The 27,995-nt window shown below is 54.1% G+C and overlaps 1 protein-coding gene across 3 annotated transcripts; it reads right to left on the reverse strand.

Moving 5' to 3' along the window:
• Nucleotides 1-2,028: 2,028 nt before the first annotated feature.
• CTDSP2 (CTD small phosphatase 2) lies at nt 2,029-27,988 on the reverse strand. Of its 3 annotated transcripts, none has more exons than XM_084610061.1 (8): nt 27,770-27,988; nt 9,427-9,575; nt 8,704-8,742; nt 7,327-7,428; nt 6,756-6,812; nt 6,148-6,240; nt 5,735-5,920; nt 2,029-5,613 (listed from the first exon to the last, which is right to left on the reverse strand). In XM_084610061.1, the coding sequence occupies exons 1-8, from the start codon at nt 27,819-27,821 to the stop codon at nt 5,488-5,490; spliced, it is 804 nt and encodes a 267-aa protein (XP_084466187.1). In that variant the 5' UTR covers nt 27,822-27,988; the 3' UTR covers nt 2,029-5,487. The 3 variants fall into 3 exon arrangements, with proteins under 3 accessions (XP_084466187.1, XP_084466186.1, XP_084466188.1); XM_084610060.1 differs by lacking the exon at nt 27,770-27,988 and adding an exon at nt 27,426-27,699; XM_084610062.1 differs by lacking the exon at nt 27,770-27,988 and adding an exon at nt 11,504-12,260.
• Nucleotides 27,989-27,995: the final 7 nt, after the last annotated feature.

Genomic DNA, 27,995 nt, shown 5'->3' on the forward strand with positions numbered 1-27,995 from the left:
AAGGGCACTTGCCAGTTCTCTCATTAAACAGCCACGTGGTGGCATTATGCACCAGGAGCCCAACAGGAATGAGGGGGCTTCAAGTTTCATTCTCTGAGCCCTGCAGATCTAGGGCCATCTCAGCCAGCCCATCTCCCTCACCCAGCCCAAGGCAGGACTGATCCCTAAGGCCACTCATCTAGGACTTCGGCCACCCCAAAGTCAGGCTGGAACTCACCTGAATTCGCTGCTGTCCTCTGCAAATGGCTGTTGAGGAGACCCCGGAACAGCTGCTGGCATGAGCCCCAGTCACCCGACGTGCCTGGACCCAGGCATTATATTTGCCTGAGTTTGCATCTCAGCCATCTTTGGGCAACCCTGACCAATGAGCACTGGCCTGGCCGCACGCTTGACATAGGCAAAGCAGAGGGAAAGCAGCTATTTGTTCCTGTTTGAAGCACTGAAGGGCGGGGGGAAGGTGCGGGGGGAGGGGGCCACAGGGACGCTAAGGTCAGCACCGCCAGGCTCTCCTCCTTCCACGCCCTCTTCCCATTGATTTTTCTAAAGTGCTCGGGCTGATTAATAATTCAAAGAGGAGGGGGGAAATTAACCACATGTGAGTGACATGCACAGAATCGAGGCAGGAGATCGGGGTGTGTGTGTGTGTGTGTGTGTGAGAAAGGGGAAGGAGCCAAGCCCTGAAGTGGGCAGCTCGAGGGGGCAGCAGTGACAGCTGGAGGAGTGGGGGGACGGACAGGAGAGGTGGAATAGCAGCAGCAAGACAAGCAACTAACAAAGGGTGCAGGCCCAGGAAAGGGGGCCCCAGGGTGTCTCCATCCTCCCCTCGCTGGAGGGCTTGGACACTCCCCACAGCCCCTCCTGCCCCCCTTTGTAGGGGCAGCCGGAGCATAGGGCCCATCCCAGCGCCAAAAATCTGGGCTCTCGCTGGTGACAAGTCAAGCATCTTCTGAGCAGACCAGGCCTGCAGCTGTAGGTTACTGAGTGCCTGGGCCATGCGTGGCCATCCCCAGAGCCGGAGCAGCTCCTGCTACCCCAATGCCAGGAGGTTAATGGCGTTGGCCCCAAGCCGTGGGGCTACTTCCCTGCTCTGCTCCCTGCAGAGCTGGCCCCTTGCTGCAAGGGGGGGCGGGGGAGGACACAGAGCAGCCTTTGGGAAATTAGCAACACTCGGGGTGAGCTCCCAGGCTCACGCTGCGGATCACATTAACCTAGCGGCTGCTGGGGCAGGGACGACTCTGGGAAAGCAGAAGCTGCTGACCCAGCAAAGGGACAGAGCATCCCCGCCTGCCCCTCTGCTCGCTGGCTCTGGAGTGCAGATCCAGCATCATCCTTCCCCCGCCTGGCTTCCCGCTCCGTGGGATCATGGCTGCCGAAGGGATGCTCGGCTCAGGGCCTGCAATGGGGCAGCCCCAGCCACAGGCCGTGGGGATTCAGCAGGAGCTTCTAGGCCTTTCCCAGCTCCCGCCACTCCCCCTATCCCCCCCCCGCCATGGGGCCTCATTAGCAAACCCCATCTAGGGCCAGAGGCTTGGCCCACCGCCAGCCCAAAGCTGCACCTTTGCGTCCTAGGCACCTGCTCTCTATCCATCTCTTGCTCCACGCCAACACCCCACTTTCAGGGCGTCTGCCGGCATTCTGGTCAGCATGGGTAGCATTGCCTAGAGGGTAGACCCCCTCCCAGGGGCTCAGGAGCCCTGGGTTCTAATCCTGGCTCTGCTGCTGACCTTTGGCAAGTCACGTCCCCGTTCTGTGCCTCAGTTTCCCCTCATCTGCCTCATATTTAGATGGAAGGGCCCGACTCCTTGAAGTCTATGGAAGCTAGGAGCCTAAATACCTTTGAGTATCTGGGCCTAAGCTCTTCTTGGTGGGGTCTGTCTGTCTATGCAGCACTCAGCTCACCGGGCCTTCGGTCTTGGTTTGAGCCTGTAGGGGGGCATGGTCAGACAATTAGTACAAAAAAGCGAGGCCCTTACCCGCTGCAGCAGGCGGCCCCTGGCCAGCACGGAGCAGAGCCAATAACGAGACCAATTCACTTTCCTTTCCTGGCTTTAATCGCAGTTAATACAAAGATTCCAAAAATAGAAAGAGACCGAGACAGTGGCGCCGGCTTCAAGTTTTTTCATTTGAATAAGACAAAAATGTAACAAACAAAAGGAAGTGACCCAAAGCAACCGAAGTCTTTACACCCCTGGCGGGGGGGAGGGAACCCCAGGGCCTTGTGCTCAGTGCACAGACCCCTGCCATGGGAGATGGGGGCACCCCCGCATTACAATGAGGGGGGACCTGAGCAGAGCCGTGGGGTTTAGGGGAACACGACCTCATATGAAAGGCAAATCAGTGAGAGCAGGTGACCATGTACATGCTGAAGGAGGCCTGGGGAAGCCCAGCTCCGAGGCCTTGGCCCGGGCTGCATTTTGGGGCTCACCTACTGCCAGTTGGAGCATCAGAGGCATGAGACCTGCCAAAGCATCTGCAGCTAAACTCCCCCATCCTCAGGGCTCCTGGCTGCGGCACAAAGGGGTGGGTTGGGATTTCCCACAGCAATGGGCATTTTGGGGTAACTCATCAGAGGCCGTTGAGTCAACAGAAGAGTGGGGCTGGACCGGATGCTGGGGGAGGTCCGCCAGGTGTGTGTGTAGGGTAGGGGGTGGGGAGGGGGAAGAGGCTGGAGAACAGGTCAGATGCCGTAATCACTGCTGGGAAATTTCTACCATACAGGAGTGTGGTGGTTCCCCCACCTGGGGGGACGGGAAGCAAACAAGGGACCAATTTCACATCCTAGAAGGGGCATTTCAAGCCCCATCAGAGGTCAGGGAGGAAGGGTCCTGAGAAGCTCGATTTAAAGAGTCGCATTTCCGAGGAGGGAGGGAATTTGAGGGGGCAGAGGAAACCTGTATTTATTATAAGTCGGGGTGTCCCCCCGCCACCCCATCTGTCCCAGTGCTTCACTGCTTGCTGCTGGGCTCCGGGCTGCTCTCCCCTCTACAATGTGCAGAGCTAGAGTCCCCGTGCCCGGCACACGTGGGCCTGTTACTAAGATCTCCCCTATAAGGGGGACTCAGACTGCGAGGGGCAGGGGAGACCTGCACAGGGAGGGGGTTTCCATTGGCCCCACTCACTGCACCAGGTTCCTCCGACCCCAAGCCTAGCTGTCGGCCCTGCTCCTTCTAGTCACTCTGACAGGTCCCAGCCCTTCCTAGCTGGGCCTGAGAACACCCCCCCCCCACGAGGGCAAGAAAGGGGTCGGCCTGCCCCAGGGCCCAGCCAGGCACGGGGCCCAGAGCTTTGGTCCCCTGTGACCCACAAAGCTCACAGTGGGGGCCCACCAGGGCAGGCGATGGGGAGGTTAAAGCCAAGTGCCGTGGGCACAGCTGCCTCTGGATCTTGCCCATGGAAGTGAAGCAGGTTAGACCCGGGGGCTGGGCCCAGACAGGGGTGCCCCCTGGCACAGCAGTCACTGGCCTACGTCCTAATGGCACTTGATGGTGTAACAGCCCCGCCGAGTCCGTCCTGCTGCCCGGAGGGACTGAGCGCCGGGCCCCAACGCCATGCGGGAAGAGTGACACCCACGGCCCAGCCCTCCCGTTAGCCCCCTCAGTGGTCACCCCCCAGGAGAGGTGATGCTGCCTGTGACCCAGTCGACATTTGGCTTGGACGAAGAGCTGGTTCTCTCTGGAAATGCCAAAGTGGAAGGTGCAGCAGGAGGGGGAAGGCAACGAGATGGAGAGGGGTGGCTGCCAATGCCGGAGTGCCAGAAGTGCCCGGAGCAGCCGCCGCTCGTTGGGGCGGCCACAGAAATGACAGGCCACAAACTGCATCAGGGCACATTCTGCCGGGCCCTGCGGGGTTGTGTTGTGGAACCGACGAGGAATGCTGGGAGCTCAGCGAGCCGGAGATCAGAGAAAGGGCCCTGTCTCGCCAGGCTGCTCGTGGGAAGTCAAGCTGTGCCGAGAGAAATGGGGAGCCAGCCAGTGGGGTCAGCACAATGCAGACCTGGGGGGGGGGGCTGGGGCTGGTGCCGGTGCCAAAGTCTCATATCGCCAAGGGGCTCAGCTCCAATGGGCGTTTCCTGAGGCCACTCGCAGGAGCTATTGAAGCTGAAGATGTCACCACACTGGGACTTCAGTGGGGGGCTTGTCGCACTAAATAGGTGGCTCTAGAGGGGATGTTACGGTCTTCGCCCCGGCAGCCTGCTGGTGGAGGAAGCAGCGCGTTCTCGTCGGCCCCACTCCCCGGATGGAGGGCAGCAGTTAAGGCAGGCCTGTGGGCGTGGTCCCCTAGATGGAGGGTGCTGCTTTGTACTGTAGATGCATGAGTCCAATGTGACCATCTCCCCGCAGCTCAAACGTGCCCCCCGGCCCCCACTTTGGGCTAAACCAGCTAGGGAGGTGGAGTGTGGCTTTGGTTTAAAGTTACCCGTTAACTCGACATCTCCCCTCTCCTTTGGAGTGGAGTGGCAATTGGTATGAGGCAAGGATCTCTGCTTCACTGGGCACTGGCAACTGTTGGGAGTCACGGGGCCCAGCCGGGGCTGCTCCAGGAACATCCTTCAGAGCAACACTGGCAAGAGGCTGGGATCCAGGCCAGGGAGGAGGAATCAGGTCGGGCTGGAGATCCAGCTCCTGGAAGGAGCAGGCTAAGGGACAAGGGAGGATGGAGAGGCTCCCTCAGGATACAAGTCCCCCTGGGCCTGGGCCTCACCAGGGGGGACTGAGGAGTGGGATGCTGACCCCAGACAGGCCTGGCTCCAGCTCCAGCGGCCTCGGGAGATGCATCATGGGGGAGGGAATTACAGGGAATGGGATCAGTGGCTCCAAGTGGGAAGATGAGACTGGGAGGGGGGGATGGCAAAGGCAGGGCTCTGGAGGCACTGCACTGGAGGGATTAAGATTAGGAGAAAGCCACAGGAAAGGTTTCGCAGCAGCTACCCCGCCGGGCGGAATGCCTCCAGGGGCCGGGGACGCTGGGGCCGGGGCAGCTGGCATTTGCTCTTTGGAGAGCTAGAGCGCCGTCCTCCTGGGAGGCTGGCCGGCTGCTCAGGCAGTTGCTCTCAGAGCAGCACATGGGGGGAGAGGGGAGGCATTGGGATGTACAACCCTCCCCACCCCCCATGGCAGGAGTCGCCCAGCCAGGCCCACCCCCCATGTGGAATCCGCTCCCAGCCTGGCCACAGGTGCTGTGCATCAGGGAGGCGAGCGGGGCAGGAAGCAGAGCCCCATTTGCAAGTCGGAGCATGGGGAGCCCTGCACCCCACAGTGCAGAGACCCCAGGGCTACCAGGGGATGGGCTCAGACCTGTGCCTGGGGCTACAGAGATTTCCCCGCTCTGCAGTCCAACATCCCGCCCTGCGCCCCAGTCCGAGGGGCGACTGGCACTCCCACTGGGGCCCGGGAGTTGACTCCTTGCCCGACCACTTCCTCCCGGCTGCTAGTGAAGGCACTGAGTGAAAGTCCCCTGCAGAAATGGGCTGCCAGGGCACTGGAGGCTCTACGGCGCCCGCAGCTGGCCGAGGCTGGTATAAACATCCTCAGCTTCGCTCAGCTCTTCGAAAACGGGGATGAGGTTGAGCAGCTCCGTATCCGCCATGTCATCAAACCAGGACTGGACGGGCACCTGCAGGGGGGCAAGGAGGGGAGGGGAGGGTCAGCCGGAGCCCCACAGAGAGGCTGGGCTCAGATCCTCAAAGGGGTACGGCTTGTCTCTGCTCCGCTCAGCCGTGGCCCGGGGGGCTCACCGCGTTCTCCGGGTGGAAGATGTAGGAGGCCGGCGAGTTGTCCAGGATGAGCGTCTTGTGCAGGTCCCGGCCCAGACGGCTCAGGTCCTTGACGTAGCAGCCCTGGTGGAAGACGCAGGACTCCCGGAAGAGCCGCGCGCGGAACACCCCGCACTTGTCCAGAAGGTCCGTCACTGGGTCGGCGTACTGGCAAGAGCAAGAGAGCGCCCTGTTGTTGAGAGTGGGCTCTGCCGGCACGTGGGGGAAGCGGCTCGGTTCCCCGCCATTCCCCGCAGCCGAGCGCCAGCAGGGAGCGGCTCGGCGAGCTCAGAAGATCCCCCCACGGCCAGGCCAGCAGCACAGAGAACCTCTCCCAACCACGTCCCCTCTGCCTGGCAGCGTGGGGAGCACCCCCCACCCCCGGTTTCCCTTACCTTGGCCAGGCTGGCAGTGAAGAGGACACATTCAAACAGCTCCCCCATTCGCCTCAGGAATTCGTCCACAAAGGGCCTTTTGAGCACGTAGACCTAAGGAGGGAAGGGGCCATCAGCAGGGGGCAGGAGAGACGCTGGGGCAATGCTCGGGCTCCCTGCTTCTGCTGGCAAGCGTGGGCGGGGAGGGCCCCCAGCATTGGCCTGGGGCTTGTTCTCAGGCTGATGGAGCCTGGTGCCCAGCACTGCCGGCCCAAGCTGCCCCTTGGGAACCAGCTGGAGTGGCTCTGGCAGCAGCACAGAGGGGCTGCCCCATGCTCATCGCTGCAGCCCGGGCCCCATCCCCCAGCCACACCCGTCACCGAACCCAGCCCCGTCGAGTCCATCTTCCTCCGGCGCCAGCAGCCGCCTCCTGAAACAAGTAATCAAGAATAGGCCGTGCTGCCTGGTAACAGCCTATCCTGGATTACTTGAACCGGGCTACGGCCTCCGCAGATCCTTCACAGCTCTGGGGAACGGGGCCTCCTCGCACACAGGACGGGACGGGCCCCGCTCCTGGAACGGATCCTGATCACAGCGCCACCCCCCCCCCATCAGAGGGACTCACTTACCTGGTGCAAGGTTCCCTCTATCTCCACAGGCACTATGAAGTCAGCATTGTTGATTGGCTGAAAGGGAAAGGAATCAAGGGGTCTGTTAGCACGAGAGCAGCAGAGGGGGTTCCCCAGCGCCCCAGAGGGGCAGCAGGAAACCAGATCAAGAACATGCATGCCATGGCGTCTCCACATGCATCTGGCTCTGTCTGGGGGAAGATGGTGTCGGAGAATTTTGCTTTGGCGGGGGAGGAGCATTGCATGAACAGCCTCTAGGACCCGCTCCAAACCCCAAGTGCTCTGCTGTCCTGCCAGCGGGGCGCAGCAGATCCCGACCTCCGCTGCTGCCCCAGCCCCTCCAAGAACATCTCACGCCTCGTTCCCAGCCCTCGGCGCCCACGATGCGTCACCCGTTCATTGGGCATTCACTGGATCTGGGATTAAGTATTCTCCATGGCTAGCAGTGGTTCAGAACCCAGCTCCTGAGAGCCAGATCCACCTGCTCCTGCCCGCAGCACCGTCTCTTCCCACCAGCAGCCTCCCTGGGCCATCCCTCCACCCTACTCCCTGAGCAAGCACGTGGGGTCACCTTAAAGGAGCTGTGCACCAGCGTCTCATCCAGGTCGATCACCACGCAGATCCTGCCCTGGTCCCGCTGAGTCACCTCGGGCAGCAGGCACGTCCCGGGAATCTGCAAGCAGATACACACCCAGCTGTCAGAGGGATTCGTGGAGCAGCCTTGGCCCCGGCTCATATTAGGGTCACACGTTGAGTTGCTCCTCCCCAAAGAGGGGCTTCTCCATGGAGATCAGGGCCAGTGGAACTAACTAGCAGACACCTCCCCCACACACACCTTGGAGAAGGCTCCTTATCTCCAGCAGCTCCCCCACCTCACACTGAGTTGGGGTGTCCATCCATGTCCTGACGCTAGAGAGAATTCCTCTGGGGACCAGCAGGGAGACTCTAAACCAGGGGTTCTCAACTGAGGGTCGGGACCCCTCAGGGGGTTGTGAGGTTATTACATGGGGGGGTCACGAGCTGTCAGCCTCCACCCCAAACCCCGCTTTGCCTCCAGCATTTATAATGGTGTTAAAGAAGTTTTAATTTATTGGGGGGGACAGGGGTCGCACTCAGACACTTTCTACGTGAAAGGGGTCACCAGTACAAAAGTTTGAGAACCACTGCTCTAAACATCCCTTCCAGATATCTTGGTGATACTGCCTCATGACCCCGAGCCCTGTACAGAATTACTGTCTTCCTTGATCCTCATCTGGACCATCCTGAATTCCCACTGGGAGCAGCCAGGGACTGGGGAGAGACCTCATGCCAAAGCTGCACGGACTATGGCACATAAGAATGGCCAGACTGGGTCCAACCAATGGCCCAGCTAGCCCAGGATCCTGTCTTCAGACAGTGGCCGGAGCCAGGTGCTTCAGGGGGAGTAAACAGAACAGGGCAATTATCAAGTGATCCAGTCCCTGTCGTCCAGTCCCAGGTTCTGGCAGTCAGAGGCATGGGGTTGCATCCCTGCCCATCTTGGCTAATAGCCATCAATGGACCTATCCTCCATGAACGTAGGTCGTTCTTTTTTGAACTATGCTTCTGACCTTCACAACACCCTCCGGCAACAAGATGGTGGCGCTAAGAGATTGTGACCTTTATACCTTTTCTCCAGTGGAGGAGCCGTCCCCATCCCACAATGCTCAGGGACGAGTGAGGAACTGGCCTTTGAAGCGAGGGGGAGCAAGGGAATGTTACAGTCTTAAGCTTCTCCACCTTCCCTGGGAAGGCAGTTCGCTCTGGGCTGGAGCCAACACCCAAGCAAAATCTACAGGACTCCCACTGATACTGTGGGGTTTGGATCAGGGCCTGTTTCCACAGGAGAAGAAGGGGGCAAATGCTGGGGAGATCGGAGCCGGAAACCTCAGCCACCCACACAAATACCCGGCGGCTGCTCAGCACCTACCTGGTAGAACTGGAACTGAAGACACTGCAGCAGATCGGACTACAGCAGGAAAGAAGAGGAGAAACACAGTTATTAGGGTGACAACTGGCAGCAGAAGAGAGACAGCGTGGCCCCAACTGAGCTGCGGGACTAACCCGCCCCTTAGCCCTCGCCATCCGGGGACAGCACAGAACTCCCCTCCAATCTGCTGCCATGTGCTTACAGCAATTCTCACCTGAGAGAAGGGGAGAGAAATCAGGTAAGAAATAATCAAAGGCTAACGAATATCAGCACAAGCACTGGGTCAGCTGGAGAACATGAGAATTAAGACAGATCAAGCAGGGAAGGGCTCAGAGACAGAAACTGCAGCAGGTATTTCTCTCTCTCTCTCACACGTTCATGCAGTGGCATATGGGGACTTGTTTATGGAGAAGGGTCCCAGTGCTGCCACCTGGTGGAACATCCCCATCACAGCAAGTGGGGGTACCTGCATACACACCCGCTCTATGACCTTTGGAGGAGATGGGTGCAACTTTAGGGGGCTGTGCTTGGATCAGAGTTCCTTCCATTCATGTCTACAGCAAGGCTACAGCACCAGACTCCCTGACCCTTTGCTTTACTATGATCAATGACGAACAAGCTTTGTTCTTAAGACACAGGCATGTCCGGTGTGTCTGACCCCACGTAGGGGTCTAGAGGGTCAGTAGCCCAGCTCCAGGTCCCCCCGCCCTGCAGCCCCCTTACCTTAGCGATGGTGCTGGGTTCCTCCTTGTGCAGTGCATGCTCCCCACCGCAGCCTGACTGACCAACATTCTGTGCGCGGAGGCAACAGAAAAGGGCCTTGAATATGTTCCGACCACGAGGTTTCTTGGGAGAAGACTTGGACACCAAGCCTGGAACAAGGGGAGAGAACCACAGCCAAGCATAAGCAGGATGGACACCCGCACAAAGCCAGCTCCCCACGCAGGATACAGACCAACCACTCGGTATTGCAGGGTCTGGCGGGAGAGATCCAGTCCACCACAACGTGCCTGGGGACCAGCTCAACACAAGAGCTGCAATCAAGGAGGAATATGGGCCCCAAAGGGCAGGACCAGGCTGGGAGGAGGGGACAAGTGAGCCCCTGAAAAACGAACCATAGCAGAAATCCAAGCAAAGGACTGTGGGCAAGATTCCTTGAAGGAAGGAGTTGATTCAGCCCAACAGTCCTCACTCATCCATCTGCTAACCCACCACCACGCATCCCTCCCCATTACCCCAGCCTGTGCCAAAGCCGTGAAGGCTACAACTCCCCCAGCCCCAAACTGGGAGGGACCCAGGACTGCAATGTTGAGCAGCAACCAGAAGGTGGCGCTGCAGACCCACAAGTCCCCAGTACCTTTGAAGTACAGTCATGTCCGGGAGCTGCTGCAGCCAAGGGTGGGGAGTGGAAGGGGAAGCCCCCAGGAGAAGGGGGAGCTGGCAGGCTGGTGCAAGGGGTGAGATAAATAGCCTCTGGCTCAGAGCCAACGGTGGGGAAAACAGCCTGGGGGCATGTTTCACAGCCCCCTAGAGCGATCGTTAGCCAAGTGACTGACGGTCACTGAGCCTGGATGGAAGGGGAGCTGGGAACAACACATACTGTAGCCCCCGAGGGGAAATCCAGCCATTCTTGGGCACCAGGCAGTAAAAAAAAAAATCTGCAAGGTTTTTCCCCCAAGAAAACCAGGCAGCTGTTCACAGGGCGGAGAGGCCATCCTGGGCTCTGAGCCGCTGGGCTAGGGAGGAACAGCAGCGTCTCTGGGACCATTGTGCAATTGAGACGCTCTATCCCTCCCTCCCAAAAAGAGTCCAAAAACGAAAGGCCTGATCTCCTCGCTAACGCTGGTGTAAAGCGGTGTAACTTGGCGGGAGTCAGTGCGGTCAGACCAGCAGGAGCGGCAAAGCAGGGCTGTAGCCTGCAGTTGGCAGGCCGCGCTCCGTAGCAGCTCTGTAGCCTAGCTCTGGAAACTGCATCCTTCCATCACCATAATCCTGGTGCCATAACTCCACTGCCCCGGGGCACCAAAGGGTCCCTCCCTCGCAATCTCTGGCTCCACTCCCTCCGCTGTCATTCTGCACCCCAGGTTTTGCTCCCCTCCAGTCCCACCATATCATCTTGGGCTTTAGAGTCAGATGAGAAGAATTCCCATCACCTTCCATGCCACCTGAGTCACCAGCACTGCATGGGCACCTCCAAGCAACCAGGTTCTAAAGCCCAGCAACATCCAAGCACAAGTGGGCACCTGGGCATGACAGGACTGAGGGGCCGACTCCAGGCACAGGCCAACTCTCCACCACCACCGCTGGTCTCTCTTGAGCATAGGCTGCCCACTAGGCCAAATGTTGTACCACGCACCACGGAGGTGATGTGGGGCTTATCTGCTCTTGGGACCCAAGCCGGGATTTGCACCCAGGGCTCCAGAAGTGCCCGGAATCCTTCAAGGGCGCTGAGCACACGAAGCCCTTTGAGTAAATGTCTTAATGGAGAGTCACCCCTTCCTTATCTGTGCCCCACCTGCCCTGGCATCTCCCTGTCCCAGTGCAGCGCAGGCAGACACAGCCCATGGGCCAGAGGAGCAGGCAGAGAGGCTGGCGAGTTGTAGTGAAACCCATGTGAAGAGACTTCACATCAGCACCGCTGTGCAGCCACCCTGCCTGAAGCCCCAACACATACGGGAAAGAAACACGGCCACAGCAAGGCACAGGGGGCTGAGGGCTAAAGGTTCTCCCACCATGAACTCCGCCACCGACTCATTGTGTAGCCTTGGGCAAGTCCCGTCACCAGTCCTGCAACCAGTACCTTCTTCAGGGGGCTGAAAGTGCCTCATACATCTGCATGCTCACCGCACACAGCCGGGGGTGCCTCGCCTGGCAGGCTTCATCCCTGTCCCATCCTGGAGAGATCTGAGCAGAGTGTCCCCAGGATCGTAACTGGGGAGAGGAACTTGGGGCCAGCAGCAACCCCAACCAATCAATAATCTGTGTCTAGAGCTCCCTGTGCCGGCTCCTGGCAGCGAGAAAGATCAGGCTGAGTCCCCATCCCGCTACGATAACTGCAGCAGCATTTCCTCTTTCTCTGGCGCCGTGCTCTGGCAGACGAGGTTAAATGGCGTTAATCACCCCAGCTGCACTTGGCGATGGCTCCCCTCCCGAGAGCCCTGGCCTCGCACCAAGGGAGCCGTTCTCCGGGTCAGGGTGCAGAAGCTGTAGGACAGCACAGAGGGGGCAACTGGGCAGACAACTGGCTGGCTCCAGAGAGTCTGTAAAACTTTAGTCTTACGGATCACGGGCCAATGGTCTCCTCGCACCAGCCACCTCCCATTTACAGAGACAAATGCAGTGGTTCGCTCCCAATCCTGACAAGAACCATTGCAACGGATGTGCCAGCTAGGAGCAGGGCTGGAACCTCTGGCCACCCCGCCTGAGCCCAACACGCTCAGGGCTGGATCCGTTAATGATAAACCTGCTGTTTGCTTTGCTGACAATCCAAAGGGACAGGCTCTGCGGGGTGCTGGGAGAGCGCTGAGGGAGGTAGCAGAGCTCCTGGAGGCACCAGGAGGCACACAGGGTATGAGGTGGAAACTGACAGGCGCTCTGCCCTTCACGGAGTAGCCTTCAAGGGTGGAACAAAACAGTCCCCACCACTCTGCCCACACACACCCACCCACCCAGCACCTTTCCCGGGCTAAGATTAATTTCTAATGCCTGCTGCATTTCCTCGTTCCTCCCTGGTCAGAGAATCTCTTCACAAGCGGATCTGAAATTTCCTTTTTAAAACGTCCATTTTGGGCTGAAACTCTTTCCCCGTCTCCTTCACAACGTTGAGCTAAGCACTGGGAGGGAGGAAGCACCTTTCACTCCTCCACCAGCTGCAGAAGCTCAACGGCCAAAGCAACCGGCAACCAAGAACCCCCAGGTCACATTCAAACTCAGGTCTCCAGATCAGATGCTCCCAGCCCCGTCACTGCATTAACTGCTCTCTGGGGTTTCTCCAAACCCAAACATGCCAGGAACGTGTCCCTAGGGGAATGAACGTTGAGGACGCCCTGCCGAAGAAGATATAGGAACAGAGGATTTGCTATCACAGGAGCCCGTGGGCCCAATGTGTCCGGTATCCCAGCTCCAGTAGTGGCTGCTACTAAATATTTCCTGCCCAGTTACTCCATGCTGAACATTCAGGGCAGGGTAAATTGCCCCCTCAATAAGGAAATCTGATCACCTCTAAAACAAATCAATTGCAAACAAAAAGTAGCCATGAAAATGGAGGAGAAGGCATGGCAGGGGAACCCCAAAGTCCAAGTGCATGTCTACACATGAAAGTTAATCCAGACTATGGTAGGGTGTGAATATAAAGCAGTACATCAGGAATAGCTATTCTGGAGTAACTCCCCGTGGAGACAAGCTTTAAAAAAATCTCTCTTTAAAGTACGGACTTCAGTGTCCTGTGTCCAGTTGGCTTCACTCTCTCAATCCTGGGGACATTTCAGACCACCCTGGAACCCAATCAGTTCTTTCTCTTCTCCTGCAATTAGCGCCTGACCCATAGATCCACTCCCACCTTGGGGGAATGTTTCCAGGTTGTGGTTTTCTATTTTCACGTTGGGCAGGGGGAAGGAGGCAACTTTCCTGATACTGACTAGCCAATGAGCAGTTCAAGACGCCTTCTCCGCTCTCCAAGCTTTATGCTCATCTTGAACCCTAACATAACCCCACCCAGCTCCCTCTCTGAATTTGCATCTCCATCTGATGCACCAGAAAGCAAGGAGGACAATTGCAGACAGTGAGTCGGCAAGGAGGCTCAAGGGGGGCTTTGTTAGCTGACGATAAAGACAGTGTGTGCAAAGTAGGGAGGGGATCCTAAACTTTATTACCTCAATTGGCCTTCCAAATTACCCCTGTTCTCTCAGGACAGCAGCCTGTTCTCTCCAGCAGCCCAACCACTTTGGGAGGTTTCACCCCATGCGCCCATATCTTAAAGAGCAGCAGTCCCAGCACAGCCATCTGCAGTGGTGGCAGACCCTTGCGACAGAGAAAATGGCGAATCCCAAGCTGGGAGCTAGCTGCAGCAAAATCATGGCACCTGCCTGCAGAACCAACCCTCTCAGCTATTGTCCTCTCCCACAGCTTTGCCTGGTCCTTGCCGCTAAGTCGGTAGCCGAGGAAGAGACATGAGCTGCACACCATGTTTAACGGTGCTATTAGCAAAGTGACAGCGCAGAGCCCGAGAAGCAACTGCAACAGTTGCCTCCTGCAAAAACTGGCCACAGCAGGACTAGGAGGACAGGCTGGGGCTACTGAGGCAGACAATAACCCAGCTGCATTGCCTAAGGCAGTATGAGCAAGGATTCAAGTTGCTGCCCTCGAGGAAGACAGAAGCAGGTGGTAGAGGCACCTGGATACCAGCAAGACTCCACGATGGAAGCACTTGTTAGGTTTTGATTCACTCTCCATGATTCTCCTGCCCAGCCCAGAGAGAGAGAGCGAGCCCCAAGTATCCGCCCCATGGGATTCCTCCCCACACATACATCTCCCACAACGTGGCTCACACGGGCATTCCAGAAACAGCAGGCAAGTTGAGATCAGCTTCCGTGCTGGGTCGGGCTGCCGGGGCAGTACCAAGAGAAGCGTTTTTGCAAGGAGCCCTAGCTTGAGAATGCTCCAAACCATCCCAAAGCACATTAGAAGGTTCCTAAACCAGAAGGGACCACTGTGATCATCTAGTCTGCCCTCTCGTGTAACGCAGGCCATAGGACGCCCCTGAATTCCCTCGTTTACCAGTAATGGAGAATTCACCACAAACCCTGGTAAAATTGTTCCAGTGGTTAATTCCCTTCACTGTTAAACAGGTGTCTAGTTTCCCCTCTCAATTTGCTGAGCTTTAACTTCCAGCCATTGGATTCTGTTAGACTTTTGGCTGCCAGATTGAAGAGCCTGTTAGCAAATTTTCATTCCCCCCGTGGGTACTTACGGACTGCGATCAAGCCACCCCTTAACCCTCTCTTTGTTGCGATAAATAGATTGAGCGCCTGATGCTGTGAAGAGGAGAGAGCGATGCAGACCCTGTGTGTCAGGCGCAGGGGTTGCATTACTTTAAAACCAAATTTCCACTATGTGTTAGTCTGTGATCTGACCTCACTGTTGCTAATCGAACACCTCTGTCATATGCAAATTTGTCTAGGGGGTCACCAGTGGCTTGAGAACACATGTATGTGTTTTAAAGGGGGAGAGAGATGGGTAGTGGGTTCCGTAGGGCCAGCTCCCAACCCATGGCATAACAGGGTCAGGGACATAGCTACCATATGGCTCCCAAATGGAGACTCCAGAGCATTTCCAGCATCACTTGGTCCTTTAAGGGCCAAAACACACTAAGTGGAAAATCCTGTATTTCCTACTGTATATGCCAAGGCGCACCAACGTTTGGGGACATGGTGGTGAAAGTCAATGCATGGATCAGCCAGCAGCTCTCAAAATAGCCAAGACTGACGTCAGGTATAGTAACCCAGTTTCCAACGCAGCTCTCGAGAGGGAGAGACAAGCGACAAGGAGCCAGAGGCAAAGGTACAGGAGGATGTGGTACATATGGTATCCAACCACTTCTCCTGAGCTAGCACCCTGGGTACCACTGTCACAGGTCCAACACCCAGCAGGGAGCTGGGATGGCTGCTCTCCAAGACAGGCTGCGACGGACCCCTGGTCTCATAAAGGGTGGCAAATCTGTGCCAAGGGAGCCAGGATCAGGGACAGGGAGAGGGGGAGTGAGCTGGAGAGGTTTGAGGGATACCAGGTACCATTCGTGAGAAGAATCCAAAGTCAATGGAGACCTTTTCCTTGGCCACAGCATGGATCACTCCAATTTCTTCTATGATCCAATAAACACCTTTCCCCAAACAGCTCCAGCTCCTCATGGGCTCCCAGCACAGGGCAAGAACGGATCTGGCTTGAAGTTCTCCTCATTGTTTTCCAGGTGGACGTTGCCGGGCAAGTCCCGGAGTTCTCTGCAATAGCAACAGCCCAGCGCCAGGGAGGCTGGTCTCTGCAGCCCGTGGAACAGAGCAGGTGATGTTTCAGTCTGCCAGCATGAAATCCCATCAGGCAGGACACTTGGGAGCTGGAGGGCAGGACAGAGCAGCAGCAGCAGCAGCAGCAACTGGTCATAGCAGAGGTTCCTGTCCAGAGAGCTTTGGATGCAAATTGCAGCAACAATGGTTTGGGGGAAGAGATTAAAAAGATTTTGCACTTAGAGATGGAAAAAGAAATTGGACAAGTCACCGCAGTGAGAACACCAGCCCCTGCCAATCCCGGTATCTCTAGAGCACCCATCACCATAGTATCTTGGCACAGACGGTGCTGTCATACTGCGGCCTTCATCTCATTTGTCCACCTCAAATTTTACTTTCTGGATCTTCCGTCTCCATGGTGGCAGTTCCAGCCGGATGCTGAAAGCAGTGGAGTGCTCACCACTTCCCTTCCCGAGCCATGCTGTTTGGGGACCCTCATTCAGAGCGGGGTGCGGGAGTGGGTCTTCAAGGTAGTTGCTCCCTTGATTTCCGGGCCTAAGTGCTGAAGGTTAATGAGAGGCAAGAATCCTGGGCTAAGGTAAGGCATGACCGCGGGGAGGGCCAGGCCCAGCCATTGCACGGAGAGCAGAGAGGCGCATCCTGCTGGTGACTGAACTTACCTCAGGAACCAAAGTGCCACCACTCTGTACCCTGGGGGTGGGGGCTTTAGTGTAGCACTCCCACCCAATTGTCCCTGTACATAACCAGACTCACCCTCCTACTTCAGCCCTTGGGGAGCCCATTTCTTGGTGCAACAGGACAGTGATTTACTTCCTATGAGGCACACAAGGGAACCCCCCGTTCTGTCACTCCCCCACATATCATCCCCCCCCCACTCCACTCCAGGCCCACACTTAATCCATTTGCTGCCAACGCACGAGCAGTTACTCAGTGTCAAAAATACACCAAGCGCATCCTCAGCACGTCTCAGTGACCTGGCCCGGGGCCCCGTAAAGCAGGGTTGCTAGATGGGAGGGACGAGCTTACAGAGTCAGGAAGGGATTGGGATCGTCTCTCTTTGTGGGGTCAGGGGGAATTAGCTACTCCTTCTAGGAATCCCAAGTGGAAACTCCCTCTGTCTGGAGCCTGTTCCCAGCATGAAGATCAGGGCAAAGCAGCAGAGAGGGATCCCCTGGGATGAGACGCAGAGGGGAGGAAGGGTCTCTGGCTCCTGACAGCTTGCCTGACCGGTGAGGACACTGGCCCAGGAATAAGCAGTGCCAAGGGAAAGCCGACACCCCCTGCTCCAGAACATGCGGGATTGCAGTGCTCCAAAGGAGCCGCTGCATCCTTCCTTAGCTTCCTTACTTCCTCTCTCTGCAACTTCACTCCCAAGACAAGCAGTGGGGTCTCAGGTCAGACAGGGGGTGTTGGGGTGCTGCAGAGCAGAAGAGAGGGAAGGGAGGGTTAATCCACAGCAGTAAGGGAGGAGGCCCCAGAGCAGAAAGGAATTATGATAGGTCCCAGAGCAGATGAGCCCTTCAGAGCAGTCAGGGAGCTTCAGGATATGAATTATTCACATGCCAGAGCCCCTATTATATCGTGTCACCACTTCCAAGGGGCTGGCCACTACAAGCACAAAGAGCCCCCTGGACGGGGCAGGAGACCTTTCCCCTTGCACAGATTTTGCAGCTCCCAAGAGGGGGGGAGATTTAGAGCTCACAACCAAGGGACCTTCCCTTTGCACCAGGGAGGGGGGGTTAAACAGACCCTAAGCCCACCCTAGCCAAGTGACGGTGCAGCTTCTGAGCTTCAATCAGTTGCAATCCCTCTGATACTTTTCACCCTGAGTCCAGCCCTTGTGACAAGTACCCAGCCCCGCTCCTCAACTCCAGATCCCTTGGCGTGAGCCAGACCCTGAACTTTATTTCAATGCAACTTTTCAGAACAAAGACCACTCACTCAGTCCTGGCAGCCCACAGCTGCCTCCCGCTGACAGCTTCCTCTCACAGAGGGGATTGTGGAAAGGGAGAGCTAGGGCTATCTGGGGGAGGCGGCTCGTGTTTCTGTGCTTAGAGGCATCCGCACAGGCATGGTGCTGGGCGTGGTACAAAGGGAGTTGCTTTGCAATAATCCCAGTGCACTCCCTATCCAGGGAATTGTCATTAAGGTGTCAAAGCAAAGAAATTACATGTAAAAAGTACCATTTATTTGTTAAACATCCCAACAGCATCTCCCACCTGCCCCAGGAAGAACTTCCAACTTGTCTCAATCACCTGCATGGCATAAGCGGGGCCAAGGGCACAGGAGGAAGAGAGATGTAAGATCTTAGCAGCATGTTGGCTGTGTGTAGGAGTAAAATATGCAACATCCCACAACAACCCTGCAACATCCACTGAACGAGGATGCTGGAAACTGGAGATAAATACACAGCTTGACTGATTTCAAGTCACGGAATAAACGCACTTTGGCGTTCTGTGTGCCAAAGTCCATATCCCCCGGGAAGGAGATTATGCCCTGAAACATAATTCAAACCCTTCCATGCAGTTCTGTATGTTTTCTGACACTACTGGAGATACTCCTAGGATACGCTTGGGGTTTCCTGAACCCAGCCTCCGAAACGAAGGATTTTAGCCCTGTAACTCCCACCCCCAGTGGATGCCGAGGGACAGACAAACCTCAGATGGGCTCAGCCGTTTTTAACACCCACGTCTCTGGCAATGCATGGCACAATCACCTAGACTGCAGATTGGCAACCATCAACACTGAAGTTCAACCACCCCCAAGCAGGTGACTGCGCTTACAGAAGACAGCAGCACACACTTGTTGGGTTTTCCTTTTTAAAAAAGGCCAGAATAAGTCCAAGTGGATCATCTCCTCAAAATCGTTAGATTTAAAAAAAAAAAAAAAAAGGATACATTGCTTCTAGCCCTAGCCAAAAAAAAAAAAAAAAAATCTCAGGAACCAGTGGACTCCGGAGCGACACATTCACCTCAAACTGCAAAAGTTCACATCTCACTTCAGTGTCATCACTCCCCCAAAACACAGGAACCCCAGGGCTCAGCCCCTGGAACCCCAGGTGAAAGGTTTGATGGACAGCGAAGAGCAGGGCTGGAGCAGAGATGTGGGGCCGGGGGAAATGGCTTTCAGTCACAGGCCATCCGAGTTAAATGAAACCTACTTTCACATGGAGAGTGACCCAGCATCAAGTGATGTCCCAGCCCCTCCCAACCTCCATGCCAGCCTCCACCCAGATTTAGAGAGAAGTTAAATCAGGAGAAGCCATGGCTTTTGCCTGGCACACAGCTGGTCTGGTCCCTATGAATCACAGCTACAGTCACTGGGGCTGAGCAGCTGCCAGTTCAATCATCCACCTAGCACAAGGCAACTGGTGAGGATGAGCCAGGCAGCACAGGCTCTCCCCCAGCTTAAACCTGTTTAGCAAAGGCTAACAGAGCAGAAAGACAGGAATTCCTCCTGGGCTGGGACGTGCAGCATAACCCTCCCCCACCCACCAGCTTGTTCAAAGTCTGATTCACAAGACTTCCTTCTTGCACACACTGACAGGAGGAGGTCGGTGGTTGGGCAGGGTGAGTTTCTTCCATTAGGCGCCCAGATGAGCTAATGCTCACAGCCAACGCTCCAGGCCTCAGTCATGTCCCCTGGATCAGATATGATCTCCCACTCCTCCACAAGACAGTGGACGGGTCCCCTTCCTCTATATAATTTCTGTCCAGCCTCGCCTTAAGAGGAGATCACAAAACTGGTTCAATGCTATTTGGGGAGACACTGATGACCCAGGGTTTTTCCAGCTCTGGAAGGTTACACAACGGCCTCTAGGAGCAGCGTGTGAAACTGGGTGAGGAATATGCTCTTCCGCTCCCTATCCCTTTTCCTGAACGTCAGCCACAGTCCGGGAGATGGGCCAGTCTTTCAGGACAACATGCCGTCTCGCCCCAACCCACTAGTTCACAAAGTCTTCCTTGGAACTCAGAGGTGCCCAAAGCCAGAGGAGCAGGGACAAGGATAGCTTCACTAACGGTCGTAAGGCCGAACTGCCTGGTTGGAGATACGCTACAGCAGTCCAGCTCCAGTGTAGACACTAACTATTTTGATGGGAAGGGTTCTTCCATTGGTGTAGGGTAATCCACTGCCCCGAGAAGCAGCAGCAGCAGCTAGGCTGATGGAGGAATTCTTCCATCAACCTCACACAGTCTATGCCAGGGGAGAGGCTGGCAGAGCTGCCTCGCTCAGTGAAGAAGCTATGCTTATTAAGTTCCCGTGCAGACCAGCCCTTAGCCAGAGTAAAGAGACACCATGACTGTGACAGATATTTGAAACTGGGATACAGGGCCTTTAAAATCCAAGTCGTAGATCTCCCCTTCCTCAGCTGCATTAAGGAGAGAGAAGTCGAGTCAAATTAACTAGTCTGTGACTGAGAACAATTGAGTTTTGGCTGAGCATCCTGGCCAGGATTTGGGGCACCCAGCTCCCATTTGGAGAATCCCAGCCCTTGGTCTTATCTATGCAGCTGCCATTTATTGTGTCTAAGTCTTGACACACAAGGTCCAGTGGACTGAGCATGGGGCTGGGATCCAGGAACTCCTGGGTTATAATCCCAGAGCACACCAGCTCCCGCTATGGCCTTGGGCAAGTCACCTCTCTGTTCAACAGGGACGATCGCAACTGCCGCGTGAGGAAGGGAAGTGTCAGGGTTAACCTAGTGAGCATTTGCACTATTGAAAAGCGTGATGTAAATGCTAAGGATTATTAAGTCTTCCAGAGCAAACCAGGGTCTCTCCCAACAAAAGACACTGCTCCTCAGCCCAAGAGCACAGAGGCCGTACCTACATTAATCTTCTTTCTGAATTATTTCCCGTCGCTAATGCGAGTGCAATTTCAAAGGGGGGAAGGAAGGGGAGGGAAAAGCAATAGTGTAGACAAGGCATCAGGGGCCAGTCTGTGTTTTAAACACTGGGTCATCTAAGCCTGTCACTTCACGCCCCTAGGGCATGAAAAACGCTGATGGTCACCCGGAGCCTTCTCTACACTAGCGCTCCCATCAGTTGTGCCGCAACAGCACAAAATAACCACCTAGAGAAGGCTCAAGGGAACACAGCCCAAGGCCACTCCAGGTTCTTGCGGGAAGAAACCAGGAGTCACGGTGTGAATGGGGGAGGGAGTCAATCATGTATTTAAGAGGAAAAGGCCTCTCTGTTCTACAACCAGAGAGCTCTTATCGCACATCCTCTGCAATCCTTCCAAAGGTACCCGAGCCCATGCTGTCCTTGCGCCTTACACTGCCTATGCAAAGTGCCCTTGTTTATGAGTTAGGTGTAGAAGAGGCCAATTAAGAGCGGTGAAGTGTGACCCTCTTAAACCGCTGGGGCTGGGTTTGCAGATCGAGGTTACGGGGGTGGGGAGCACCATGCTAGATTCCCCATCAGCTCATAGTAATCACTGCCTAATTAATGGGCATCTCTATTAAAAAACAACAATGGCCTTTCACTGCGTTATATCACTGAATCAAATACCCAGCGGGTCTTGCTTCTCTAAGGGAAGCACCATTTATGGCGAAGCAGAAGGAAAATCCCAAATTATTTCAAGCATATGACAAGGTGTAAAAGGCAAATCCAATTATAACCCAGAAGCCTCTGCCCAGAGGGACATTATTCTGTGAGGCTGATGCTATGGTCTAGTTTATACACTCTTTAGCGCAGGAGCGGTCACTTATCACATGTATAGCACTCGGCACAACAGGCCCCAACTTGGTTGTGACTTTTTAAGTGCAGCTGCAATATATATGTCAAACAACAATACATAGCCTAGTGGAATTTCTGCCACTGACATAGATGCACCAATGCAAACTCCTGGTGTAACCCCCTGCCCCCATATACCCTGATGCCCATCACCCTGCAGTGACGCACATCACATCTGCACTAGGGGGCTTACATTGGCATGGCTACATCTGTGGGGAAATCCCAGCGTTGATTCAGAGATTATAATACCAGAAGGAACCATTGTGATGATCTGTAAAACAAGGTTTAAAGGTGTAAGACAAGGTCTAAGGGTGTGGGGATTCACAAGTCCTTGGCCAGATCTATCTTGTCTACTTATATGGCCCTCCTTACCACGATATTCAAGTACCACACACTCTTATCTTCACCGCCACTCCTGAGATAGAGCAGTGCTAGTAGGGGACCTGAGGACAAAGCAACTAAGAGTGGGATCCACAAAGGGAATTAGGTGTTGCAACACTCAACCTCCCGGCGCCTAATTTCTAGGCACCTAGAAATTCACAGGAACAACCCCCACAATCCGCAAAGCCCAAACCAGGCTCCAAAGACAATGAATGGGGAGAGATGGGTGCCTTACGATGGGCAAAGCTAGCATGGTAGGTGGGGAGCCACCTAAGCTAGCCAATGGGAGATATTGATGATGGGGGGGTGGGGGGGACGTGCTAAGCCTTTGCCCCTTTCGTAGAGATAGGCACCTAAATCCAGGCTGCAAGGAGGCACCTAGCTCTGTTAGCGAGCCATGAATGGGAACCCCTCTCCTGGAGTCCAGCAGCTTAGGCACTGAAGCTGTTTCTTGCCTGCCTCGCACTCACCTGGGATGTGGGAGACCCAGGTTCAATTCCCCCTCTCTGCCAGAGAGGGAGAAGGGAGACACCTGGTCAAATCCTCTCTCTTAGGAGAGTGCTCCAACCACTAAGCTATGGGCTATTTGGAGGGGAGGACTCAATCTCTGTTGCTGAAGCTGTTCCACTGTGGATAAATAATGAAGGACAGCTCGCAGTAAGGGGACTGGACCCAAAGTGTCCCACCTCCCAGGGTCTCCCACCTAACCACAGGACTATATATCACTCTCTCTGGCCCAATGACTTAAGTATCTAACCAAAGTGGAACAGTTTAACAGGAGAGACTAAATCCTGGTCTATGCCTAAACATTGTATTGACTTAGTTACGTCGTTCAGGGCTGTGAACAAATTTCAGGCCTTTTGACCGAACTGTGTCGCATTCTAACTCACACTGTAGATGCAACTCAGGCAAAAGAAGAATTCTTCCGTCAACCTAGTTACTACCTCTTGGAGAGGTGGATACGCTACACTGATGGGAAAACCCCTTCTTTTGATGTAGGAAGCGTCTACACTACAGCACTAGAGCGACACAGTTGTGCCTCTGTAGTGTAGACATGGCCGCAGGGAGCTCCACATCAGAATACATCCTAGCTCAGTGGTTAGAGCACTCTCCGGAAAGGTAGGAAATCCCAGGACATAAGCATCCAGGAGCCTAGAAGACGACACTGGTGTGCCTGCATAAAGGCATCACATAGGCCTCGAGGGAACTGTTATCCTAAAAACTTAGGCACTTGAGCCAGTTTAGGCACCTACAGGGCTCGGCAGGAGTTTTGAGGATCGCAGTGGAGGCAAAACTGGGATTTAGGCATGTAAATCTGGGGTGTAGATGTCTAAGTACCTTTGTGGGTCCCACTTCAGGGTCACAAAGCAAGTCTATGGCAAAGCAGGGAATTGAACCTGGGTCTCCCAAGTCCCCAGCTACCGCTCTAACCACTAGACAATTCTTCTTGATGGATATTTTGGTATTGTGTTCTCTACGCCCCTAGTCCTTCCCAGGCAGATACAGCTATAAATTATAATGGCATTAAGAAACATTTCCAAACTGTAGATCTTCTGCAAAAATCAGCAAGGAGCACATTTTAGTATCAGATTCACGATAAACAAGGTTTTGGTGCCTCTCTTTCAACAAATAAAATCAGAGAGAAAAGCTGTTTTGTGGGATTAGGGGAAGAGGGATCAACCAACACTGCTCCCGATCCATTATTTTGTAAATGGATTGAAAGGGCTGGTTAAAATGCATCTTAAAATGGCCTCACACACCCCAGTCAGTTACCTCCCTGAACGCTGCAATTTGCAGTGCATTTTTCAAAACAGAGGAGTGGATACAGCACTTTGCTGTTTGATCTGACTCCAAAAATGGCTGTCACGACCAGAAATCCTGATCCCTTGCAGCAATCAAAATCCAGTTCTGAGAATAACTTAACAGGAAAAGCAATCCCACCCAGACTTTAGGAACACCAACCACCCCGGGGAGGGGGTGGCATGTGTACACCTGGTACTGACCTCAATGGTACCGAAGAAAAGTACTCCCTAAAGACATATGGAAGGAACACATACTTTCCTCCCCGAGAATCTGCTCTGGGAACATTTCAGCACAAATTTTTTTTTTTTTTTTTTGCCTAAAGCAAATCTGTTTGGGAAGTTCCTAGAAATGAGGGGAAAACGTGCACACACACACGAAGTCCCAGCACTGCTCACTGAGTTAAACGTTGCAATATTGTGTTCAAACCACAAAGAAACATATAGAAGAGGAGGAAATACGTTTTCTGGCTGGGAAGTTACTGAACATTTAGAGCCAGAGTGGAGAGAGATCCTATAGAAAGGAGAATTTCACTTACACATAAACCACTGTTTCTAAGAAGAGAAAAACCCATTAAAACTTTGCTGTTCTGTAAACATCCCAAAGGTAGCAGGAGCAGCTCCTACTGAGTCAATAAATTATCCTTAACTACAAATCTCACCCACAACCAGTGAGAATGCCTTTTTAAAATTTGTGCCTGTATTTTCAAGATTAAAAAAAATTGAGAAAAGACCCCAAAACTCTTCTGCAGAGATTTCAAACCTCTAAAATTTAAGGATCATTTATTTCGTCAGACAATTATGGACTTAATGACATTTTTTCTATTAAGTGGTGTTCTTCTAAACGAATTCCAGTAAGAAAGTCAGAGGATTGTCAAACCATCTTCCGTGCTGATCACTGGGGGAAGGACTGGGGTTTGAGGAAAAAACTCAGGTCAAATATCAAGAGGGATCTCTCTACAACTGCAATTGTGAAGGTCCAACAACTAGTTATTTGAAACCTTGCTAATGAATTGCTGAGGGCAAACTCCAAAAGGAAAAAACAAAACACACACACACAGAAGCAGAGAAACCTCCACTTTAAGAGGAATTTACACTGCCAAAAGCCAATGACACAAACTGTTTGTATTGTTCCTATCAAGCAGATAATAGGGAATTCAGACACTAAGGAAATTTCTCTTTGAAGTGGTCATTTGGGGTCCGCAAGAATGATCAGCACACACAACCCATAGGAGCTCAGCAATGGGGAAGGACCCATTTTGTCTGCACTAAACCCAAACTCAGCACTGCTAACAGTACCCCGTTGTGCCAGGGTCCAACAGCCAACTGCAAAAAGGGGGGATCCAAAGCTGCATGCACCCCACGCTCAGACTTGCAGTTAATCACTCTCCAAAAAACACACTTGTTCCCACTTCCTTATCAAGATTAAGTTTTACTAGTAAAATACTTAAGAATTATTCTTCTCCTTCACTGTGCCACCCACTGAGACAAAAGGAAAAAGAACACACAGGCCTCCGCACGACCAACTTCCAAATAGAGCCAGCTTGTTTGTTTGCAAGGGATTTCTCCACCCAAATTAGTGTTTCTCTGGGCGACTGCCATGAGCCTCCATTTCCCTGAAACAAGGCAAGCCAGAGTAGCAACTACTAGATGCTGGCACTCAATTAAACCTTTCTGTATCAGCCAGGGCACCAAGAAGAAGGGGGAGGGGTGCCGGGGGAGAACAGAAACGCAAGATCAAAGCCAATGCCACCTCCAAGATCTCTGGTATTCCTGCCAAGAGCTAATCCGTAGGTAGGCCCCAATCAGCTCGAGGGAACGGTGGTAAACAAATTCCCTTCACTCATGGTGGGGAAAAAAATCTACCGGACTTTTGCACAGTTCGCCAATTTCAAAACACTGGGCACACCCAACATGCATGCAGCTCTCATTTAGGCAGCATAAGAAGTGGCTGGCTCATGGACTCATTGGCTCTTCTGAAAAGAAAAAAGTGAACAGGAGCTGCCAGGTGGCTAGCGCTTTGAAAAAAAATGGCCCCTATTTATTTGCCTAAAAATTGGAGCAAAGCTCTTTTGGAAAACGTGCACCCAACTGTGGATCCTGAGCACTTGCGATGATGGGGTTGGAGGGAGATAAATCAACCCCTGAGCCTTTTCAGAGTTCTGGCCCTAGAAGGAATAACACTGCCTCTTTAAGAACATGGAGAAACTGGGAAGAAGGACCTGGAGAAAAACTGAGGCCCCAAATTGACCTGCATGCAATCCCAGAGCATTCAAAAAAAAAAAAAAAAAAAAAAAAGAGACAATTCCATGTTCTGTTGCACACAAACAAACGCATCACCAGGGCAATCAGAAACACCCAATAAACAATGGACTAATTATTCCTGCTCCTCCAGTCACAGCACTTCACTGTCTCTAAGTACAGTTTTGCACAGCTGATTTCAAGATCTCATCCCTCCAAACACCGCCCCCCTCAAAAAAAAAAAGCCACCTTACAGGTTTTATTGCTGGTAGATGAAACTAGTAGCTAGTAAAAAACCAAAGCAGAACTGGATTACAGAGCTACCAATAAGGGGCACATTTAAACTGGTTCGTGTTTCCAGCTAGGTTTTCAATACATAAGCCGAAGAGAAGCCGAAGAGGGATCGATCTTTAAAATCGTAGTGTCCTGCAACTGGCAAAGCCCATTGGGTCAGCCTTGTTTTTTCCATGATGAAACCATGGCACTCTATACTGGGGAGCCTGCAAAGTTAGGAGCCTGTGGCATGGCAAAAGCAGGAGACAGACTGGGATTGAACTGCCCTCACTCCAATCTCCTATACCAGCTAGGAAAACGCCAGGTTGGGGAAAAGGCAGCTTGGAGGTGTCAGTGCAAAGCCACATCCAGTCCCGTAGCCCAACGTGAGAGCGCCCACTTGTAGACAGGGTGACCAGATAGCAAGTGTGAAAAAATTGGGACACTTTTTGTTGGGGGGGGGGGAAGAGGAGAAGAGAGAAAGTTTGTCTTATATAGGCAAGGTCTTAATATCAAGACGTCTGGTCACCCTACTTGTGTGCAGGGCAGAACAAACAGCACCTAGTAGGAAGCAATGTAGCTCAAACCTAACGTTTTAAGATCTCAGATGCAAACAAAATAAATCGTTTCAAATGCAAAAAAAATCCAGGCGTTAGGCTCAGCGGAAAGGGGGGGTGGGAGTGGGAACGCATCGGGCTCAGCAGAAAGGGGGGTGGGAGTGGGAAAGCATGGAAGCCCCTGGCATTCCTTCCTCTCCACATAACTAGGATGTTTATGAAAATTCCCCAAATCCCAGCCGCCCAGGACAGAAGAGGAAGGAGGGGAGGGAGCCGATTACACAGACAAAAACAAACCCACCGGCGAGGGGGGAAAGGCAGAAAATCGCAACCACATTTAAGGGTCAAGTGAGGATTTTGCATCTGGGTTGAGTCGCCCCCTTTCAAAGGCTCTTTCTGCAAAAATTAATAAAGGGGGGGAGGGGTGACGGCAGGCGAAGAGCCCCGCATAGCTGCAGAGATGGAAGAGCAAAGCCCCATACACAGGTCGCTAAACATCGCTATTGCACCGAACCCGAGGGGGAAAGGGTGTAAGAGACACCCCCGCCCCAATTACACAGATCAGGAACAGCCCGTTCGCCCCCACGTTGCCTAGATCAGGAGTTAACTCCCCACCACTGCACAGATTGGGGAGGTGGGGGTGAAAGTAGGGGGTGGGGAGAGAGAGATGCCTCCTGTTTCTTATTGCAAAGTTTCTAACTTTCTCTCCCTTACCTTGTTTTGCAAGCACCAGGGCTTCTTCCCTCTGCACTTGGGTGATGATAGAACCGCTTTCCATCTAACAATCCCACAGATCCAGGGGATCCTTTGGGTGGGAGGGGGTTGGGGGAGGGAAGAGGCCCAGGGAGGTGGGGGCGGGGGTGCTGTGTGTAGGAGGTGTGGGGTGGTCCTCAGTTGCAAATGCCCTGGAGTAGGCTGCATGCATGCATGCAAGCCGAGCAGCTGCTCCGGGCTTCTCAGATCGGGTCCAACATGGAGAATCCGGGGCTGGAGCGCAAAAAAAAAAAAAAAAAAGAGCCAAACCCCCCACACACACACACATACACACACACACACACCAAAGGAAATGGGACACAGGCGCAGTTTCCAGGCTCCCCCTCGCTCTTCCATAAACAACCAGCAGCAGCTCCCCAGGCCCCCGAGGCAGGCTGAGCCCGACCTGCGGAGCGCCAACCCCGGGCAAATCGCACGGGCGGGGGAGACCCGCCAGCCCAAAGCGGCGCACGAGGAGGCGGGGGGGGGACTCGCCCCCCGTTACTTTCTTGCAACGTTCGAAGCTTTGTT

This window comes from Lepidochelys olivacea (genome assembly GCF_965140295.1).
Source record: "Lepidochelys olivacea isolate rLepOli2 genome assembly, chromosome: 20".
Taxonomy (NCBI): domain Eukaryota; kingdom Metazoa; phylum Chordata; order Testudines; family Cheloniidae; genus Lepidochelys; species Lepidochelys olivacea.